The sequence below is a fragment of the Heterodontus francisci genome, chromosome 46 (assembly GCF_036365525.1).
Source record: "Heterodontus francisci isolate sHetFra1 chromosome 46, sHetFra1.hap1, whole genome shotgun sequence".
Taxonomy (NCBI): domain Eukaryota; kingdom Metazoa; phylum Chordata; class Chondrichthyes; order Heterodontiformes; family Heterodontidae; genus Heterodontus; species Heterodontus francisci.
The window spans coordinates 13146050-13168550 of record NC_090416.1 but is presented as its reverse complement, the minus strand read 5'-3'; the positions used below and the strand labels follow the sequence as shown (position 1 = coordinate 13168550).

General features: G+C 48.3%; 1 protein-coding gene across 1 annotated transcript in view; it reads left to right on the top strand.

Annotated features, from left to right (window-relative positions):
- The window catches only part of selenbp1 (selenium binding protein 1), a 31682-nt gene extending 9314 nt beyond the window's left edge, over window positions 1–22368 (top strand). The window contains exons 4-12 of the mRNA XM_068022439.1: window positions 1734–1919; window positions 3489–3609; window positions 8028–8210; window positions 9446–9627; window positions 12409–12487; window positions 13527–13648; window positions 14373–14465; window positions 14893–15011; window positions 15182–22368. Of these exons, the coding sequence (XP_067878540.1) occupies window positions 1734–1919; window positions 3489–3609; window positions 8028–8210; window positions 9446–9627; window positions 12409–12487; window positions 13527–13648; window positions 14373–14465; window positions 14893–15011; window positions 15182–15344 (1248 nt within the window). The 3' untranslated portion in view covers window positions 15345–22368. The remainder of the gene's footprint in view (window positions 1–1733; window positions 1920–3488; window positions 3610–8027; window positions 8211–9445; window positions 9628–12408; window positions 12488–13526; window positions 13649–14372; window positions 14466–14892; window positions 15012–15181) is intronic.
- Window positions 22369–22501: the final 133 nt, after the last annotated feature.

Genomic DNA, 22501 nt, shown 5'->3' with positions numbered 1-22501 from the left:
AAGGAACTTTACTCTGTATCTAACCCCCGTGCTGTACCTGTCCTGGGAGTGTTTGATGGGGACAGTGTAGAGGGAACTTTACTCTGTATCTAACCCCTGTGCTGTACTTGTCCTGGGGAGTGTTTGATGGGGAACAGTGTAGAGGGAGCTTTACTCTGTATCTAACCCCCGTTTTTTTTTTCTTTTTTTTTAAGGTGACCTTTATACCCCAGGCCCCTTTTATATATTTTTTATGTCGAGGGGGCCTTTATTCCTCAGGCCCTCTTTATATATTTTTTATGTCGAGGGGGCCTTTAGTATCTAACCCCCGTGCTGTACCTGTCCTGGGAGTGTTTGATGGGGACAGTGTAGAGGGAGCTTTACTCTGTATCTAACCCCCGTACTGTACCTGTCCTGGGGAGTGTTTGATGGGGGACAGTGTAGAGGGAGCTTTACTCTGTATCTAACCCCCGTGCTGTACCTGTCCTGGGAGTGTTTGATGGGGACAGTGTAGAGGGAGCTTTACTCTGTATCTAACCCCCGTGCTGTACCTGTCCTGGGAGTGTTTGATGGGGGACAGTGTAGAGGGAGCTTTACTCTGTATCTAACCCCCGTACTGGACCTGTCCTGGGAGTGTTTGATGGGGGACAGTGTAGAGGGAGCTTTACTCTGTATCTAACCCCGTTTTTTTTTTTCTGATTTATATCCATTATTTTATTTGCTTATGCATAGACAAGATGGTGCGCTGCCAATTCAACAACACAAGCAACATTAAGAGCACTCACACCAAAATCCAAGCTGTGGAATCTGAACACCTAAATGTAGAAAGCATCAAGCTAGCTCAGCTCAAGACAGCCGTGGCAAGCATTGCGCAGCCCTGGTTCTGCCTTTCTTTGAACCTTCAGCATTAAAAACATGACTTTTGCATTCTTGGTCTCAGTCTCACTTCCTGTTGCAAGTGTACATTTGAGAATCAATTCTCCTTGTGTTGGCAGCATGACATGACTTCCATTTTTACACCATCTCACTGCTCATGCTACTTTAACAAGCCACGCTTCCACAGTTCCAATGCTTGCCTCTCCTTTGTCCCCTCGTGCACTGCACTCTACAAAATCAATCTTCATTGATCCCTGGGAGAAATCAAACTCCTTCCCCTGCTTTCCTAAGGGCACTATCTAACCCCGTGCTGTACCTCTCCTGGGAGTGTTTGATGGGGCAGTGGGTGCAGAAAGCATACAGAAAGTGGGAAAGTGTTCCAATCTCGACATTTAAATTAATAGCCACAGACAGAAAGTAACCTCAAATGCTCTTTGTTGACAGACAACATTTACATAGTGCCTTTAACGTACTAATACCTCCCAAGGTGCTTCACAGGTGTGTTACCAAACACAATTTGACCCCGAGCCACGTAAGGAGATATTAGGGGACAGGCGACCAAAAGCTCGGTCAAAGAGGTCGGTTTTAAGGAGCGTCTTAAAGGAGAGAGAGGCGGAGAGGTTTAGGGAGGGAATTCCAGAGTTCGGGCCCCAGGCAGCTGAAGGCCCGGCCGCCAATGGTGGAGCGATGGGAATGGGGGGGGATGTGTGAGAGGCCGGAATTGGAGGAGAGCAGGGATCGCGGAGGGTTGTAGGGGCCGGAGGAGGTGACAGAGATAGGGAGGGGGTGAGCGAGCGCCACTGAGGGATTTGAAAACAAGGATGAGATTATATAATATCAGACTCTACAGGTTACCTGGAAACGCCTTCTTCCTCCAGGTTATTCATCGCTTGTCAATGCCCAATCTGAAGGACGAGCTGCACCACTCCGGGTGGAACACTTGCAGCAGTTGCTATGGAAACGCATGCAAAAAGCGCGACCGGCTGATCCTGCCGTCCCTGATCTCGTCGAGAATATACGTGGTTGACGTCGGGACGGATCCCCGAGCTCCCAAATTGCATAAGGTGATTGCATACAGTTGTACATCTCAACCATATCTGTGTTGTCAGCGCCACAGTCACTATTCAGTCTCATTCAGGAGTTACGGCCTATAAAGGTTATGAAAGGGTTTCGATAGGGTCGACGTAGAGAAGATATTTCCACTTGTGGGGGGAGACCAGAACTAGGGGGTCATCAATATAAGACAGTCACTAATAAATCCAATGGGGAGTTCAGGAGAAACTTCTTTCCCCAGAGAGTGGTGAGAATGTGGAACTCGCTACCACAGGGAGTGGTTGACGGGGAATAGCAGAGATACATTTAAGGGGAAGCTGGATAAACACATGAGGGAGAAAGGAATAGAAGGATATGGGGATAGGGGGAGATGAAGAGGGGGTGGGAGGAGGCTCGTCTGGAGCAGAAACACCAGCACGGAGCGGATGGGCCGAATGGCCTGTTTCTGTATCGGTAATAATTGTAATAGAAGTGTATGTGATACACCTGGAGGAGGCTAATTCAGGAGATGCGAGGGCCCTCTTAATATCAGAAATATAATGGGCTCTACCAAGGCAACTGGGTTGATATTCCCAGCAAGATGAGTTCCGTGTTTACACAGCTATGTACAACAACAACTTGCATTTATGTAGTGCCTTTAATGTAATAAAACATCCCAAGGTGTTTCGTAGGGGAGAGGCAACATTTGTGCCCGAGCCACATGAGGAGATATTAGGGACGGGCGACCAAAAGCTCGGTCAAAGAGGTTGGTTTTCAGGAGCGTCTTAAAGGAGAGAGAGAGAGAGAGGCGGAGAGGTTTAGGGAGGGAATTCCAGAGCTCCCAGGCAGCTGAAGGAACGGCCGCCAATGGTGGAGCGATGGGAATCGGGGGGTTGGGCAAGAGGCCGGAATCGGAGGAGAGCAGAGATCTCGGAGGGTTGTAGGGTCTGGAGGAGGTTATAGTGATAGGGAGGAGGATGAGGCCATGGAGGGATTTGAAAACAAGGATGAGAGTTTTAAAAATGCAAGTATTGCCGGACCGGACGCCGGTGTAGGTCAGTGAGCACCAGGGGTTGGGGTGATGGGTGAACGGGACTCGGTGCGAGTTCGGACAAAGGGCAGCAGAGTTTTGCATGAGCTGACGTTTACAGAGGGTAGAATGTGGCAGACCCGCCAAGGGGAGTGTTGGAATAGTCAAGTCTAGAGGTTAACAAAGGCATGGTTGAGGGTTTCAACAGCAGATGAGCTGAGGCAGGAACAGAGTCGGGCGATGTTTACGGAGGTGATAACAGGGCAGTCTTAGTAATAGTGCGGACATGTGGTCGGCAGATACCGCGGTTGCGGAGAGTCTGGCTCAGCCTCAGAGGGTTGCCAGGGAGGTGGCGAGGGAGCTGAGTTTGTATGGGAAGGTTAGCAAATCATTCATCTCAGAGCTGACCCTTTGGAGGAGCTATTCCCCCCGCAATCCGGCGACTGTGTTTGCCGACTTATCGATCGCTGCAGTTCACCGCAACGCGCGGGATGTTTCGGAGATTGGTCATGGCTGTCTGAATAAATGAACTGAACATCACCCTGCCGCTTGTTTCTGACACTCTTCGCAGATTGTGGAGCCAACTGACTTGTTCTGGAAATGTAACCTGGCCAACCCACACACGTCACACTGCCTGGCCAGTGGTGAGGTGATGATCAGTGCCATGGGAGATCCCTCCGGCAACGGCAAAGGTAACGTGTTAACGGGAACATTTCCAGTCCGCGATCACATCCCCAACCCACACCACCCCCCCCACCCCCCCATGGACAGTCGGGAGTTCCACTATAGCAGCCCAAAGGCTCGGTGTGTTGCTGGGAGGAAACGACAGAACCCGAGAGGGAGGAACCCAACCTCGATCGCCAAGTCTGCGAGCCAGACGGGGCATCAAATTAGCAACAGGCCTGTCCCGCCATCCAATTACTCCATCTCCCCGCCTTGGTTCTGTAACCCTTAATCCCCTTAACCCAACAAAAATCATTCAATCTCAGTTTGGATGTTTCCCCCCCCCAGTCTGGACAGCTTTTTGGGGGAGAGAGTTCCAGATTCCCACTCCCCTTTGTGTGAAGAAGTGCTTCCTGACATCACCCCCTGAACGGCCTGGCTCCAATGTTAAGGTTCTGCCCCCTTGCTCTGGACTCCCCCTCCCCCCCCCACCAGAGGAAATAGTTTCTCTCCATCGACCCGATCGAATCCTTTAATCATCTTAAACCCCCTCGATTAGATCACCCCCTTAATCTTCTATACTTCTCGGCATCTACCCTCTAAGAATTTCAACGTGATCACCTCTCGCCCTTCTGAACTCTGGAGGGCAAGGCAGCACCTCCTCAGCATGGCATGGGAGGTTCAGCAGAGAGCACGTGGAAGACCCAGAGGCGGGGACTGCACTCGGAGGCTTTTGACTCTCAGGCCAGAAAGAGGGCAACCACCCGGGCCGACAAGATCGGTTTGGTTAAAAACGTAGCGATGCGACTTGCCCCGTTTCTAATGGCCACAGTTTTGGTATGAGCCGATAGGTGTCATTTATGGAAGGATTACAATACAAAAGGCCATTCGGCCCATCGTGCCTGTGCCAGCTTTTCGAAAGAGCTATCCAATTAGTCCCACTCCCTCCCCCCCCCCTTGCTCTTTCCCCCCATATCCCTGCACATTTTTCCCCTTCCAGTATTTATCCAATTGCCCTTTTGAAAGTTACTATTGAATCTGCTTCCACCGCCCTTTCAGGCAGCGCGTTCCAGATCACAACAACTCGCTGCGTTAAAACAAAAATTCTCCTCCTCTCCCCTCCTCCGGTTCTTTTACCAATTATCTTCAATCTGTGTCCCTCTGGTTACCGACCCTCCTGCCACTGGAAACAGTTTCTCCTTATTCACTCCATCAATAGCCTGTATAATTTTTGTGGGAATAATATCCCTGTATTTGACTTTAGTTTGGACAAGATAATCAGTTTGGTGAGACAGAAACAACAGCCAAAGTATAGTCAACCAACCAGAATTTATTCAGGTATACCTAACAACAGGCAATGAGCAACAACTGTCCATGGATCCTTGCTTTCATGAAACTGTCGGACTCGAGACTTAGTTCTCCCCTCTGTTCCTCTTCTTCTGGTCCCCGGTAGTGACGACAGTACCTCGGACATGCTCCGGGGATTTTTTTATACAGTTCTAATTGCGTATTTTAGTCTCTGGTTCCACAAATTCCTTTTTTTTATTGTCTAAGGTTCCTTCGTTGCTTTATTTAGATGAGCACTTGAAACACCATAGCATACAAGACTACGGGCCAAGTGCTGGAAAATGGGGTTGGAATAGTTAGTTGCTTGATGGCCAGCACGGTCACGACGGGCCGAAGGGCCAGTTTCTGTGCAGTATAACTCTTTGGCTCTATTGGTTTACTAATTGCTCGTTTCCTTGTTAATCACAAAGGCCCCTTCCCCAATCTACATTTTCAGTCAGGGGCCCAGCAGTCTGCTTAATCACATTATTCATGATTTCTCCGACCATAGTTGGCAACAGTCATTAACTTTAACTCTTTCCCTTCATACTGTAATTAGTACAATCAATAGCCCATTCACAGTTACAATCAGTAGACCATTACAAAAATCCTGGCCATATCCTGGACGACAATTGGATCAAGTCTAAGGCATGCCGATGATTTAGAGCTTAAATTTTTCTTTGGTAACACAATTAGTTAGAGTTTCGTAGTACAATCAAAAATATGCAAGTTGCCTAGCCATTTCGTATTGAGCTGTTTCTGTCCCCTTTGTTAGCCTGTGTCTGAACTCCTGAACCATAAGTTCCAACTCAATCATTTCAAACCATTCTAACTTCCATTTAATCATTCTGAATTGATCTAACTTCTTACCCTTTTGTCTCTATAAACGTCTAGTTTTATATGTTACTCCCCCATCATTGCCTGACGTCCTTTATTTACACCTCGTCAATGCAAACAGCTCTTCACATACCATCACTTAACTCTTTGCTTACCAAAAGCCCAACGTTTAAAAAGTACAGTAGCTAAAATTCACAGCACAAGAAAAAATATATCAAAACCTTTATTTCTTGCATTTTGAATGCCTCATTAAATCTGCCCTTAACCTTCTCTGCTCTGAAAACAATCCCAGCTTCTCCCTGTAACTGAAGTCCCGTATCCCTGGTATCAATTTGATAACTTTTTTATATTCAATCATGGGGTGTGGGCCTCGCTGGTTAGGGCAGCATTTATTGCCCATCCCGAATTGCCCTTAAGAAGGTGAGCTGCAAAAATGTGGGGTAGGTATGCTCAGAGTGCTGTTAGGGAGTTCCAGGATGTTGACCCAGCAAACAATGAAGGAGCTGTTCCGAAGAAGGGTCACTGAACCGAAACGTTAACTCTGCTTCTCTTTCCACAGATGCTGCCAGACCTGCTGAGTGGTTCCACCATTTCTTGTTTTTATTTCAGATTTCCAGTATCCGCAGTATTTTGCTTTTATATTAATGAAGGAGCTGTGTTCTTTTACAATGTTTTCTCACAAGCAATAAAAGGACCAGCTGAACAGAGCCCTGTTATGTGCTTAATCTTGTAATTGGCATCTCACAGGCAAAAGTCAACAGTGGGAAGGATAAAGGACAATATAGTAGGCAAGCTTTGGTCTTTATAAACCCAGTCAGACTGGCGGACCATGAGCAACCTTGGAGCAATTCAGATGGAAGTAACTAGGTAACCGGGAAGAACACAATACATGCAGAAAGATAAACGCTTTCATTTATTCTGCGTTTATTAAATGGAGAGAGAGATTTGCCTCCAGGACAGATTCAACGTGCGACAGTGAAATGTACTTTCGTCCCCTCCCCCAGTATTTTCCGCTGCTCTCCTGAAGACATCTTTTATGTGCGATCGTGGGATGTGGGCATCGCTGGCCAGGCCGGCATTTATTGCCTATCCCTAATTGCCCTTTGAGAAGGTGGTGGTGAGCTGCCTTTGTGAACCACTGCAGTTCATGTGAGGTAGGTACACCCACAGTGCTGTTAGGGAGGGAGTTCCAGGATTTTGACCCAGCGACTGTGAAGGAACAGCCGATATAGTTCCAAGTCAGGATGGTGTGTGGCTTGGAGGGGAACTTGCAGGGGGTGGTGCTCCCATGCATCTGCTGTCCTTGTCCTTCTAGGAGGTAGAGGTCATGGGTTTGGAAGGTGCTGTCTAAGGAGCCTTGGTGAGTTGCTGCAGTGCATCTTGTAGATGGTACACACTGCTGTCACTGTGCGTCGGTGGTGGAGGGAGTGAATGTTTATAGATGGGGTGCCAATCAAGCGGGCTGCTTTGTCCTGGATGGTGTCGAGCTTCTTGAGTGTTGTTGGAGCTGCACCCATCCAGGCAAGTGGAGAGTATTCCATCACACTCCTGACCTGTGGGTTGTCTTGCTCATTGTGGTACAGGCTCCATGGACTGTAGTCTCCCAACTGGCACCTCAGACCAGTGGCCAGAATCGTGAATATTGGCCCCGTCCTACTCCCACCTCAAGGCCGTACACACCACACTTTCCAGCAGGTCATCATGGAATGATACAGCACAGAAGGAGGCCATTCGGCCCACTGTGCCTGTGCTGGCTTTGGTGATGTGGAATTGAACAGATGCTTGTAAAGGGGAAACATTGGCAGGGCAATGGGGAAAGGGCAAGGGAGCAGGACTGCTACAACAACTTGCATTTATATGGCACCTTTAGGTAGTAAAACATCCCAAGGCACTTGACAGGAGCATTGTCAGAGAAAAACTAACCCCAAGCCACATGAGGAGATATTAGCGACAGGCGACCGAAAGCTCGGTCAAAGAGGTTGGTTTTAAGGAGTGTCTTAAAGGAGGAGAGAGAGAGAGAGGCGGAGAGGTTTAGGAAGGGAATTCCAGAGCTTAGGGCCCCAGTCAGCTGAAGGCACGGCCGCCAATGGTGGAGCAAGCAATTGGGTAGCTCTTTGAAAGAGCTGGCAGCCGCATGATGGGCTGAATGGCCTTCTCCTGAACCTGCATTAAGATGTGGTAGTGGGAGAAACGGGTCAATGGCAGCTGGATTGAACGTGCCCCCGGCATGTTGCACCCCTTCCTCGGCTAGAGTTAAAAACCTTGTGCCTGCCTTATTCAACAGGCGGCTTTATTCTACTGGACGATGAGACGTTTGAAGTGAAGGGGAACTGGGAGCAGGACGGGCATGCGGCACCCTTCGGCTACGATTTCTGGTATCAGCCCCGGCACAATGTCATGATCAGCACGGAATGGGGTGCGCCTAAAGTCCTTGCCGATGGATTTAAGATTGAAGACGTCGAAGCCGGTGAGTAAGCAGTCACTGAGATCTGCTCCTCTCACCTCCTGTCCTGTTCACATAGAATCTCGCCACAGAAACAGGCCATTCGGCCCATCTGCTCCGTGCTGGTGTTTCTGCTTCGCACGAGCCTCCTCCCACCCTCTCTTCACCTCACCCTATCAACACATCCTTCTATTCCTTTCTCCCTCATGTGTTTAATCCAGCTTCCCCTTAAATGTATCTCTGCGATTCCCCCTCCACCACTCCCTGTGGTAGCGAGTTCCACATTCTCACCACTCTCTGGGGAAAGGGGTTTCTCCTGAATTCCCCACTGGATTTATTAGTGACCGTCTTATATTGATGGCCCCCTAGTTCTGGTCTCCCCCACAAGTGGAAACATCTTCTCTATGTCTACCCGACCAAAACCCTTCCTTCATTTTAAAGCCCTCTATCAGGTCACCCCTCAGCCTTCTCTTTTCTAGAGAACAGAGCCCCCGGCCTGTTCAGTCTTTCCTGATCGGTGTAACCTCTCAGTTCTGGTATCATCCTTGCAAATTTTTTTTTTAACGCCTTCTCCGGTGCCTGAACGCCAAGTAGGGTCTAACCAAGGTTCGATACTGGTTTAGCATCACATCTCTGCTTCTCAGTTCTGACCCTTGAGAAATGAACCTCGTTTGCTTATCTTAATGGCTTTCTTAACCTGTCTTGCAGATCTATGAATCCATACCCTTAGATCTCTTTCTCTCCTCTGCCGCATTTTGACTTATTTCATAAGAATGTACTAGGAGCAGGAGGAGGCCGTTCAGCCCCTCGAGCCAGCTCCGCCATTCAGTCAGATCATGGCTGATCTTCTACTGTCCACTACCTTGATTCCCTTAGACTCCAAGATCCTATCGATCTGTCTTGAACGTACTCACCGACTGAGCATACACTGCTCTCTGAGGTAGACAATTCCAAAGATTCACAACCTTCTGAGTGAAGAAATTTCTCCTCGTCTCAGTCCCGAAATGGCTGATCCCTCATCCTAGATTCTCCAGCCAGGGGAAAACATGCTCTCAGCTGTCAAGAATTTTACACATTTCAATGAGATCACCTCTCGTTCTTCGAGAGAATAAGCCCAAGAATTGCGCGGCTTCCATAGTCCTCTCAGTAAATTGAACCACCTCACACTTTGCCACATGGATATCATTCACCATTTACACATTCATTAAGTATATTAATCTCGGAAGGTCTTTGCAATTTCACTGGAATGTTCTTTTCAGGACACTATGGGCAGTGTCTCCACATTTGGGACTGGACCAAGCACACTCGCGTGCAGACAATCGACCTTGGCAAGGACGGGGCCATCCCACTGGAGATCCGCTTCCTTCATGACCCCGCTGCTGCAGAGGGGATGGTCGGCTGTGCCCTGAGCAGCTCCGTCTTCCGCTTTTACAAGACGCAGGTACGTCTGGTCGAGGGCACACATTCTGCCGCAGAGGGACAGACCAGTGGGGTGCAGTGAGTGGTGGCAGGTGTGGGGAGTGCATGGGATTTGCATCGCTGTGAGTCAAGCTTAAAACACGGAGAGCGGTTAGCAACTTGGGTTCTATGTTTGTGACCCTGTTCTTTAGGGTGTCTGGGCTTTGTAGAGATCTGGGCTGTGTAAGGAGTGTACAAGGTGTCTGGACTGTGTAAGGAGTGTACAAGGTATCTGGGCTGTGTAAGGAGTGTACAAGGTGTCTGGACTGTGTAAGGAGTGTACAAGGTGTCTGGGCTGTGTAAGGAGTGTACAAGGTGTCTGGGCTGTGTAAGGAGTGTACAAGGTGTCTGGGCTGTGTAAGGAGTGTACAGGGTGTCTGGGCTGTGTAAGGAGTGTACAAGGTGTCTGGGCTGTGTAAGGAGTGTACAAGGTGTCTGGGCTGTGTAAGGAGTGTACAAGGTGTCTGGGCTGTGTAAGGAGTGTACAAGGTGTCTGGGCTGTGTAAGGAGTGTACAAGGTGTCTGGGCTGTGTAAGGAGTGTACAAGGTGTCTGGGCTGTGTAAGGAGTGTACAAGGTGTCTGGGCTGTGTAAGGAGTGTACAAGGTGTCTGGGCTGTGTAAGGAGTGTACAAGGTGTCTGGGCTGTGTAAGGAGTGTACAAGGTGTCTGGGCTGTGTTAGGAGTGTACAAGGTGTCTGGACTGTGTAAGGAGTGTACAAGGTGTCTGGGCTGTGTAAGGAGTGTACAAGGTGTCTGGGCTGTGTAAGGAGTGTACAAGGTGTCTGGGCTGTGTAAGGAGTGTACAAGGTGTCTGGGCTGTGTTAGGAGTGTACAAGGTGTCTGGGCTGTGTAAGGAGTGTACAAGGTGTCTGGGCTGTGTAAGGAGTGTACAAGGTGTCTGGGCTGTGTAAGGAGTGTACAAGGTGTCTGGGCTGTGTAAGGAGTGTACAAGGTGTCTGGGCTGTGTTAGGAGTATACAAGGTGTCTGGGCTGTGTTAGGAGTATACAAGGTGTCTGGGCTGTGTTAGGAGTGGACAAGGTGTCTGGCTGTGTTAGGAGTATACAAGGTGTCTAGGCTGTGTTAGGACTGTACAAGGTGTCTGGGCTGTGTTAGGAGTGTACAAGGTGTCTAGGCTGTGTTAGGAGTGTACAAGGTGTCTAGGCTGTGTTAGGAGTGTACAAGGTGTCTGGGCTGTGTAAGGAGTGTACAAGGTGTCTGGGCTGCATTAGGAATGTACAAGGTGTCTAGGCTGTGTAAGGAGTGTACAAGGTGTCTGGGCTGTGTAAGGAGTGTACAAGGTGTCTGGGCTGTGTTCGGAGTATACAAGGTGTCTAGGCTGTGTTAGCAGTGTACAAGGTGTCTGGGCTGTGTTAGGAGTATACAAGGTGTCTGGGCTGTGTAAGGAGTGTACAAGGTGTCTGGGCTGCGTTAGGAATGTACAAGGTGTCTAGGCTGCGTTAGGAGTGTACAAGGTGTCTGGGCTGTGTAAGGAGTATACAAGGTATCTTGGCTGTGTAAGGAGTGTACAAGGTGTCTGGGCTGTGTTGGGAGTACACAAGGTATCTTGGCTGTGTAAGGAGTGTACAAGGTATCTTGGCTGTGTAAGGAGTGTACAAGGTGTCTGGGCTGTGTAAGGACTGTACAAGGTGTCTGGGCTGTGTAAGGAGTGTACAAGGTGTCTAGGCTGTGTAAGGAGTGTACAAGGTGTCTGGGCTGTGTAAGGAGTGTACAAGGTGTCTGGACTGTGTAAGGACTGTACAAGGTGTCTCGGCTGTGTAAGGAGTGTACAAGGTGTCTGGGCTGTGTAAGGAGTGTACAAGGTGTCTGGGCTGTGTTAGGAGTGTACAAGGTGTCTGGGCTGTGTTAGGAGTATACAAGGTGTCTAGGCTGTGTTAGGAGTGTACAAGGTGTCTAGGCTGTGTTAGGAGTGTACAAGTGTCTGGACTGTGTTAGGAGTATACAACGTATCTTGGCTGTGTAAGGAGTGTACAAGGTGTCTAGGCTGTGTTAGGAGTGTGCAAGGTGTCTGGGCTGTGTAAGGAGTGTACAAGGTGTCTAGGCTGTGTAAGGAGTGTACAAGGTGTCTGGGCTGTGTAAGGACTGTACAAGGTGTCTGGGCTGTGTAAGGAGTGTACAAGGTGTCTGGGCTGTGTAAGGAGTGTACAAGGTGTCTGGGCTGTGTAAGGAGTGTACTAGGTATGTGGGCTGTGTAAGGAGTGTACAAGGTGTCTGGGCTGTGTAAGGAGTGTACAAGGTGTCTGGGCTGTGTCAGGAGTGTGCAAGGTATCTTGGCTGTGTAAGGAGTATACAAGGTATCTGGGCTGTGTAAGGAGTGTACAAGGTGTCTGGGCTGTGTAAGGAGTGTACAAGGTGTCTGGGCTGTGTAAGGAGTGTACAAGGTGTCTGGGTTGTGTAAGGAGTGTACAAGGTGTCTGGGCTGTGTAAGGAGTGTACTAGGTATGTGGGCTGTGTAAGGAGTGTGCAAGGTGTCTGGGCTGTGTAAGGAGTGTACAAGGTGTCTGGGCTGTGTAAGGAGTGTACAAGGTGTCTGGGCTGTGTAAGGAGTATACAAGGTATCTTGCCTGTGTAAGGAGTTTCTAATGTGTTTGGACTGTGTAAGGAGCTTGTAAGATATTTTGAGTATCTAGGAGTGCCAATGTTCACTTGATGACTTACCTACAGTGTCCAGTTTGGAGAATCCCCCTTCACTGGTCTGCAAAACTATTTCTTTCTGTTCTGCCTTGTTCTATTTCCTTCTGCAGAAAGGAGACTGGGCCGCAGAGAAAGTCATTACAGTTCACAGTAAGAAAGTTGAAGGCTGGGCCTTGCCGGAGATGCCAGGCAAGTATTGCAGCTGCTCTGTTACTGTAACACGAGGGAGAAAGTGTGATCTGCTTCCTTTACTTCCCCCTCCAGGGCTGTGTGGATAGATGATGGTCATGGATTGCAAGTTGTGGGTGTGTTTTGGTCATGTCACTTGGTCTAGTGATCCAGACGTCAGTCTTTCGGATGAGACTTTAAACCGAGCCCCCCCGTCTGCCCTCTCGGGTGGATGTTATAGATCCCGTGGCACTATTTCATTTGCATTTATATAGCGCTTTTAACGCAGTAAAACGTCCCAAGGTGCTTCACAGGAGCGCTAACAGACAGAATTCGACACCGAGCCACATCAAGAGACATTAAGGACGGGTGACCAAAAGCTCGGTCAAAGAGGTTGGTTTTAAGGAGCGTCTTAAAGGAGAGACAGAGAGAGAGAGGCGGAGAGGTTTAGGGAGGGAATTCCAGAGCTTAGGGCCCAGGCAGCAGATGAAAGGTCACATACTGACCTGAAACGTTAACTCTCTCGCGCTATACGGTCGCTGCCAGACCTGCTGAGTATTCCCAGCATTTTCTGTTTTGATTTCAGATTTCCAGCGTCCACAGTATTTTGCTTTTGAATTTTTAAGGAATAAAAAAGCCCCGTCTGTGTGCCCAGGCAGGTGTATTCTAAAGCAAACAGCAACGGCAGAACCGCCTGAGCAACACCGGACACTGATCAAAGCACCATTACTGGGGTCCAGCATTGTTCGAGCCTGGTGAAGAGGCTTTAATAAGTGACAGTCATTGACTGCAAGGCAGTCCACTCTGCCAGCAAAGATGTATGGCTTCCCCAGAAACCCAAATAGTTTCTCCTGCCTGTGCCGTAGCGGGCCAGATGAATTTAGTGCGGACAATTCCTTTGGCTGTAGTGGCGTATGTTTTTATTCCCAGCTCATTCATGTGGCAGGATTCCTAGTCTAAGCAGTGTCCGCCAGCATAATTAACAGGACTCTGCTGGGATCAACGGCCCGCCGCGCTTAAAAGCTGCCAAGTTTGACACCCGGCCTCGCCTTTTATTCAGGTCTCATCACCGACATCCTCATTTCCCTGGACGACCGCTTCCTGTACTTCAGTAACTGGCTCCATGGCGACATCCGGCAGTACGACATCACCGACACCAGGAAACCCAAGATGGTCGGACAGGTAAGGGTTGCCCAAAGGCTCGTGCTTATCAGGACGTCTGCTGAATGGGATGGAAAGGCAGGGGCAGTCCAACACCGGGACGGCGTGGGGAGCCAGCTGGCTGGGGCTTATGTCTGCCCCAACAACATTCTGTGGGTCGACTGTGCCTTTCGGAGGAAAGGTTAAGCGTTAACCCCGCCCAAGTGCTCTCTTTACACCACAGTGTGATCTGGGATTCTGATGTTTAGAATCCGCCTTATTTATAGTGCAGATGCCAACATGGAGGGAAGTCCAGAGCTTAGGCAGCTGAAGGCACGGCCTCCGACGGTGCAGCGATGGGAATCGGGTGATGCTCAAGAGGCCAGAATTGGAGATCTCGGAGGGTTGTCGGGGCTGGAGGAGGTCACAGAGATGGGGAAGGGGGCGAGGGGCCATGGAGGGATTTGAAAACAAGGATGAGAATTTTAAAGTGCAGGTGTCGCTGGACTGCGAGCCTGTGTCGGTTAAGCGAGAACGGGACTCGGCACCGGAGGTTTAGATGAGCTGATGTTTACGGAGGGGGGAAAGGTCTCAAGGCTGGGCAGGGGAGCATTGGAATAGTTGAGTCTCCATGTAAAAAAAAAAGGCATGGGGACACTGGGCAGGAGTGCTTGAACTTTCTCGGAAACAGTTTAATGGCAACCACCTCTTTCGTGGCCTGGAGAAACACTGTCGGTCTGAAGACTAACTTAAGTCTTCCCTTTAGCTATTTATTGGAGGAAGTCTCTGGAAGGGTGGACCAGTGAAGGTTCTGGAAGACAAGGAAATGAAGAGTCAGCCTGGGATCCTCACAGTTAAAGTAAGAGGAATTCTTCAGTCCTGTTTTTATTATCCCCTCTGTTTTGAAGGTGCTGGCTCGTGCTGGGTGCGGGTCTAGCTCCCAATGGGTGCTGGTCGACCTTGTCGGAACAGCACTCACCGCCCCCCCCTGCCCCAGGTGAGCCTCGCCAGTGTGGGTTAACAGACTCTGTGATTGAAGCCAGGCCGCTGTTCCGTTCTCACTCCGGTGTGAACGTCAAGGAAGTACTTCTCCCGAAGTGCGGTCACCGCTGTAATGTCGGAAACGCGGCAGCCAACGTGCGCGCAGCAAGATCCCACAAAAAACAGCACTCCCGAGGGTGTGAAATGCGCTAGCCAAATGCATGTCTTCCCTTTACTGTGCCACGCGTGCATCTGCGAATCAAGTCTTCCCTCCACTGGTAAATAACCTTTTCATATTGAAACAGGGGAGGAGGATTTGGGGTGGTCCTCAGATGATCCAGTTGAGCTTGGATGGGAAGCGCTTGTACGTCACGACCTCCCTGTACAGTGGATGGGACAAACAATTCTACCCGGACATGATCAAGTAAGTCCATCACCGAGTCACGCAGCACCGTGAAAAGGCCATTTGGCCCATCGTGTGTCAAGAGAAGCCTTGCCGATCTTTCCCGTCCAATTCCCTCCTTAAAAGTGAAGGCTGAAAGGGAAGGGATTTAATTTTTTTTTTTCTACAGTGACCTCTCCTCTGTATTGCAGGGAAGGGTCAGTGATGCTGCAGATTGACGTGGATACGGACAAGGGAGGCTTGAAGATCAACGAGAACTTCCTGGTTGACTTTGGGAAGGAACCCGATGGGCCGGCCCTTGCCCACGAAATACGGTACCCCGGTGGTGACTGCAGTTCCGATATTTGGCTGTAGGTGGATTTGGGGGTGGGGGGGGGGGGGGTGGTTGTTGCGAGAGGGATCCTTGGGGGACACCTGCGAAGACTTTCTTTTTGTTAGTGTCCATTTGGTGCAACAACTTAATCCCAGGGGTGCCCTGTGGCCAATCCTGTAAAGAATTATACTTTTTTGTTTAAACGCAGTTATTTCCTTTTCGAATTGATGAGCCTATGTGCAGAGCTGATTTGAAGGAATGTTTCATGAGAAGCTGCCTCATGGTTTTCTCGATTTGCCAAATGGACGCATCGATACGTTAAGAATGGAATTTTATTCCCCTCCTCCCCGCCACCTCTCCCCTGTGGCTCCATAGGAGGTCACAGGTTGAATTGCTGGACGGTACGGAGTCACGGTCTCAAGTCGAGGTGGGGGGAAGACGACAAGCGGTCTGATCCAGGGTTCCTGCTCCTAGCTGATCGACTGCAATCCCAGCCCCCTGAGTCTGGTCAGTCATTCGATTGGATTGTGGCTGATCTGTATCTTAACTCCATGCGTCTGCCTTGCTTCCATCACCCTCAATGCCCACACCCAACAAAAGTCTATCAATCTCAGTCCTGAAATGGTCAATTGACACTCCTCCCCCCCCCCCCCCCGCCCTCCCCTCAGCCTCAACAGCTTTCTGAGGCAGAGAATTCCAGATTACCACTCCCTGTTGTGTGAAGGCATCACCCCTGAATTGCCTGGTTACAATTTTCCAAAATTCCTTAGATTCTAGAACTGCGCCAGCGGATTGGAAGCTTGCAAATGTAACTCCGCTATTCAAGAAAGGAGGGAGAGAGAAAACAGGGAACTACAGGTCAGCTAGCCTGACACTGGTTGTCGGGAAAATGCTGGAATCTATTATTAAGGAAGTCGCAATAATGCACTTAGAAAATCATAGCGTGAGCAGAGTCCACGTGGTTTTACGAAAGGGAAATCATGTTTGACAAAGTTATTTGAGTTTTTTGAGGGTTGTAACTAATAGGGTGGATAAAGGGGAACCAGTAGATGTAGTATACCTCGATTTCCAAAAGGCATTCGATAAGGTGAACACAAAGGATTACTAGGCAAGGGCCCGTGGAGTTGGGGGTGATATGTCAGCATGGATTGAGGATTTATTAACAGACAGGAAGCAAAGAGTCGGGATAAACAGGGCATTTTCAAGTTGGCAGGCTATGACTAGTGGAGTGTTGCAAGGATCAGTGAGGGGCCTCAGCTACTTACAATCTACTTAAAGGAAGAGACAGAGAATCTAAGTTTGCTGAAGATATAGGTGGGAATGTAAGCTATGAGGAGGACACAGAGAGGCTGCAAAGAGATTCAGATAAGTTAAGTGAGTGGGCAACAAAGGGACAGATGGAATATAAGGTGGGAAAGTGTGAGGTATTCACTTTGCTCGTAAGAATAGAAAAGCAGCATATTTTTTAAAAGGTGTGAAACTCATAAATGTTGATGTTCAGAGGGACTGCACTCGTACAAGAACACAGAAAGTTAGCATGCAGGTACAGCAAGCAATTAGGAAGGCAAATGGCATGTTGGCCTTTATTGCAAGGGGGATGGAGTATAAAATTAGGGAAGTCTTGCTACATTGGTACAGGGCTTTGGTGAGATCACACCTGGAGTACTGTGTGCAGTTTTGGTCTCCATATCTAGTGAAGGATATACTTGCCATGGAGGCAGTAACTGGGAATGAGAGGGTTGTTCGATGATGACAGGCTGGGTAAATTGGACCAATACCCTTTGGAGTTTAGAAGAATGAGAGGTGATCTCATTGAAACAGACAAGATTCTGAAAGGGCTTGACAGGGTGGACACTGAGAGGTTCTTCCCCTGGCTGGGGAATCTGGAACAAGGGGGCACAGTCTCAGGATAAGGGGCTGAGATGAGAAATGTCTTCGCTCAAAGGATGTGAATGTTTGGAATTCTCTCCCCCAGAGGGTTGTGGATGTTGAATAGATTTAAGGCTGAGCTGAGACAGACAGATTTTTGGTCTCTCATGGAGTCAAGTGATATGGGAAGCAGGCGGGAAAGCGGAGTTGAAGCCTAAGGTCAGCCACGATCCTATTGAATGGCAGAGCTGGCTCGACGGGCCATAGGATCTACTACTCCTATTCCTTATTTTCTCTCTGGACCCACCAAAGGAAATAGTTTCTCTCTATCGACCCTATCGAATCGTTTAATCATCTTAAAGACTTCGATTAGATCACCCATTAATCTTCTATACTCGAGGGGATACAAGCCTAGTCTGTGCAACCTGTCCTCGTGATTTAACCCTTTTGGTCCCTATCTCGAATGGGTTTAATTCACATGAATCGCTCTTTATAATAAAGCTTGTCCTGCTTGTCAGCTAAATACTTTGTAAAGTAACAGTAGAGTAACTCGTGCAAAGCTTCCCTCAGCACACAACAGTTCTAGTGCTGTGCCTGATTACTTTCTTCAGAAGGTTTTACACTGAGTGTCGATTCTTTCACTTATTTTGTATTGCTCGACTCATAATCCAGACAACGCAAGTTCAAATCCCACCACGACTGTTTGAAATCAATCAAGGAAATCTAGAAATAAAAATCTGGTTTCAGTACAAAAAAAAAAGGCGACTGTGTAGCTGTCAGATTGTCATAAGCAGTGCCTAACTGATGTTTTGTAGGGAAGGAAACCTGCAGTCCTCGTACAGTCTGGTCTACTGGGTCAGCTGTGGCTCAACGGGTAGCAGCACGCTCACATCTAAATCAGAAAGTCATGGGTTCATGCCCCCGTCCAGAGACTTGAACAAAAAAATCTAGGCCGACACTCCCAGTGCCAGTACTAAGGGAGTGCTGCACTGCCAGAGGTGCTGTCTTTCGGGTGAGATATTAAACTGAGGGCCCCCTCTGCCCCTCTCAGGTGGATGTAAAAGATCCCAAGGCCACTATTGGAAGAAGAGTAGGAGGGGAGTTCACTCCAGTGTCCTGGGGCCAATACTTAAAAGCAATTTAAAAAAAAATGATCTGGGTCATTATCACATTGCTGTTTGTGGGATCTTGCTGTGTGCAAATTGGCTGCTGCGTTGCCTACATTACAACAGCGACCACACTCCAAAAGTACTTCATTGGCTGTAAAGCGTGTTGGGATGTTCGAAGGTTGTGAAGGGCGCTATATAAATGCAAGACTTGCTTTATACGTGGCTCCAATCCCAATGTGGTCGACTCTTAAGTACCCTCTGAAATGGTCCCCGCGAGCCACTCGGTGGCATCAAACCGCTGGAGCATCCACCCAGCTCCGTGAAACTGGAGGGGGTGGCCAATAAACGCTGGCCGTGCCAGTGAACCACACATCCCTGGAATGAATTCGAAGAAACGTTTTTTCAATTCTGCCTGGTTTACTGTCGCAGCAACAATGACATCTTGGTCGGATTCTTGTCTGGGGTTTTAGAGGACAGTACGGACCCTCTCACGAGCTCTGGTGACGAACATACGGAGACCAGAACAGGAGGAGCCCAGTCAGACTGGTCCGCCATTCAATGAGATAAATCATGGCTGATCTGCGACCTAACTCCATACACCTGCCTTTGCCCCATATCCCATAGATTGATTGTTAACCAAAGGTATTATCAATCTCCAATTTAAAATTAACAATCAATCTAGCATTAATTACCGTTTGTGGAAGAGAGTTCCAAACTTGAGCGCAGAAGCCTTTCCTAATTTCACTCCTGAAAGGTCTGGCTCGAACGTTTACCCCTATTCCTACAATCAGGTTCTCTTTATTGACCCTACTAGTTCCCTTTAATATTTTGAAAACTTTGATCAAATCATCCCTTAACTTTCTAACTTCCCAAGGAATAGCCTCCGAGAATTTGCACTGCTATAGGGGTTGTCATGGCCTCAAAACATTGTAAAACTTTCACGGCTAACGGATCATTTTTGAGAGCAGTCACTGTTGTTTTGCTATTACAGCCTGCCAATTTGAACAGGCTAAGGTCCCACAGACAGGAAATCAGCACTTGGAACCAAAAGGCACATACTGAACTGCAGTTCTTGGTGTAAACAAACTCTTCCGCTCCCAAGCTGTTCTTTCCTGGGACTTAAGGGCTTTGGAAAAGCCAGTGTGAATTGAGCTTCTGGGACTGCAGCGAACTGCAGAGTGATGGACTTTCACTTGGCTGTGTACAGTATACCTGCAAAGTTCACATGAGGCCATTCAGCCCCCTCAAGCCAGACCATGTGCCTCGACTCCTTAACCGATTCGCAGGCCAGCATTGCATTGCTGTTTGTGGGAGCTTGCTGTGCGCAATTTGGCTGCCGTGCCTCGTACCTCACAACACTTCACTGGCTGTGAAGCACTTTGGGAGGTCCTGAGGTCGGGAAAGGCACTATAGAAATGCACTTTTTTTTTTTTGCTTTACCTTGCCCAACAATCATCTATCCACCTTTGTTTTGAAGACTCCGAATGAGCCCCAGAGCCACAGCTGTTTGGAGGAGAGAATTTCAGATATCCACCGCTCTTTGTGTGAATGTCAGCAGAGCGATGGAAGTCACCGCTAAACTGGGCCTTGACACCACCCACTGCAGAGCAGCTTGTTTGATCGGAGCCCGACCTACAGACTCAAGGTCCACCCCCTCCCTCCATCACTGTGGGCCGGTTGGGTTAGTGGGGCTGGTTGGATAAATATGAGGTGTGGTTGTAAAAACAGAAAGGCAGATTATTAACTGAATGGTGATAGATTGGGAAAGGGGGAGACCTGGGTGTCCTTGTTTAACAGTCGCTGAAAGCAAGCATTCAGGTGCAGCAAGCAGTTAGGAAGGCGAATGGTATGTTGGCCTTTATTGCAAGAGGATTTGAGTACAGGAGCAAGGATGTCTTACTGCAGTTATACAGGGCCTTGGTGAGACCACATCTGGAGTAAAGGCCTGCTACCCGACCTGAACCCGATGACATGCGTCAGGTTGGGTCGGGTCGGGTCGGGTCGGGTTGCACTTCCGGGTCCGGCATTTGGGCTCGGGTCGGACACGCTCTATCACAGGTAAGTGGCTCCACTGTTAATGTAATTTTTTGACTAGACAGTCATTTTAAAATTGTGCAGATCAGCAACAAAGTGAAAAACAGAAGGCAAGTTAACTGATGGTCAGGTCGGGTTGGGTCAGGCACAGGGAAAAAATGGAAGAACTCGGGCCGGGTCGGGCTCGGATCGGATGTGGTTCTGTCGGGCTCGGGTGGGGTTTTTTTTGCAGACCCCAGCAGGCCTTTAATCTGGAGTATTGTGTGCAGTTTTGGTCTCCTTACCTGAGGAAGGATGTTCTTGCCATGGAGGGAGTGCAAAGAAGATTTACTAGGCTGATTCCTGGGATGGTAGGATTGAGGTATGAGGAGAGATTGGGTCGACTAGGCCTATATTCACTAGAGTTTAAAAGAATGAGAGGGGATCTCCTGCAAACCTATAAAATTTGAACAGGACAAGACAGGCTAGATGCAGGGAGGATGTTCCCAATGGCTGGGGAGTCCAGAACCAGGGGTCACAGTCTCAGGATACAGGGTATGCTATTTAGAACGGAGATGAGGAGAAATTTCTTCACTCAGAGGGTGGTGAACCTGTGGAATTCTCTACCGCAGAAGGCAGTGGAGGCCAAGTCATTAAATATATTCAAGAAGGAGATAGACATATTTCTTAATGCCAAAGGGATCAAAGGATATGGGGAGAAAGCGGGAACAGGGCACTGAATTAGACCATCAGCCATGATCTTTCTTGAATGGCGGAGCAGGCCCGAAGGGCTGAATGGCCTACTCCTGTTCTGTGTAATTTGACAATTCCAGGAGTAGGAGACCACCAACAAGGCTGTGGGAGCACTCTCCAGGTCACACAACATTCTGGCCCACACAATTATATTGTTTTTCCTTCATTGTGCTATAACTGTTCCACGCCCCAAAACACTTGGCTCATTGTAGTTGCTATGAGCGTACACAATAAAATACAGCAATGTATTAAGAGCTCTAAATAAGAGCAAACCTAACATCTTTCCACACTACACTATCGGTACATATTATACAGCTGGAGTTTATAGCCTATCATGCCTTCTAGTGCTCTCTTAATGTACTAGCAGGTATTCCAACAGGAAGTTGCAGGATGTTGGAGAGTTATAGCATGTAATCCACAATACACTGTTCTTCCAATAAGGTTAACATACCCCGTACCTTTCAGGTCACCAAAAAGACCTGCATTTTGTTAACGAAAGTGCCTCTCTGATTTGTTAAATATATTTTTTGAGGATTCATTCTTGAAAGACTTCGGGGATTTTCAAAGGGGGGGGGGGGGGTCATGGAAAGGCCACTTGACTTTGAAAAACAGTCCCTGGAAATGTTTTTTAAAGGGGCACTGAGAGGTCTTGTGAGGAAAACAAGCCTTTCCTGGAAACCACCTGACTTCCAGCTCAATAAACAACAGAGAACTTTGGAACAAAAACAAGAAATGCTGGAATCACTCAGCAGGTCTGGCAGCATCTGTGGAAAGAGAAGCAGAGTTAACGTTTCGGGTCAGTGACCCTTCTTCAGAACTTTGGACACCTGGAGAAGTTGTTTACAAAGAAGTGACAGGTCAAGATTGATGGAGGTCAAAAGGTCGATTTCACTTTTGAATTGTTTTGAGTTGGGGTCAAACGGTATAAAAAGGGAGAGAACTTCCAAGGAAGGAGAGAAGACCACAACCCAGTTCAGCTTTCCAGCATCTCTCTAAAAGACCCTGATAAATCCACTGTGTCAACTCATCTTGTCTCCGGTCTTTGAAGGAAAAGCCTGCTAAATTAATTCTCAACAGCGCCTGAAAAGAACGGTTCTAAAAGATCCCAGTGACCCATCCACATGTACTCGGAGACCTGACTGTATGCCAGTTTTGGAACACAACATATCTCATCTGCTGTTTCGTCAAGAATTATTCAGCCCAAGCATTTTTATTTTTGTCTGTAATAGAGCTCTAAAAACAAAAATCCCTTTATTTTTCTGGTTTATCGGTGTACGTGTGTGTGAGTTTGAGGGGCTAAGGTAAAAAGGGAATTTCAATATTTCGATCTGTGCGTTTATGCTTTACTTCATTACTGGTTAAGGCTTGTTTTATTGATAACTTTTTGTATATGAAAGAAACCTGGTTGATGTGTTTTATTCTGGGAAAAATAGAATCTATGATTGACTGTGGGA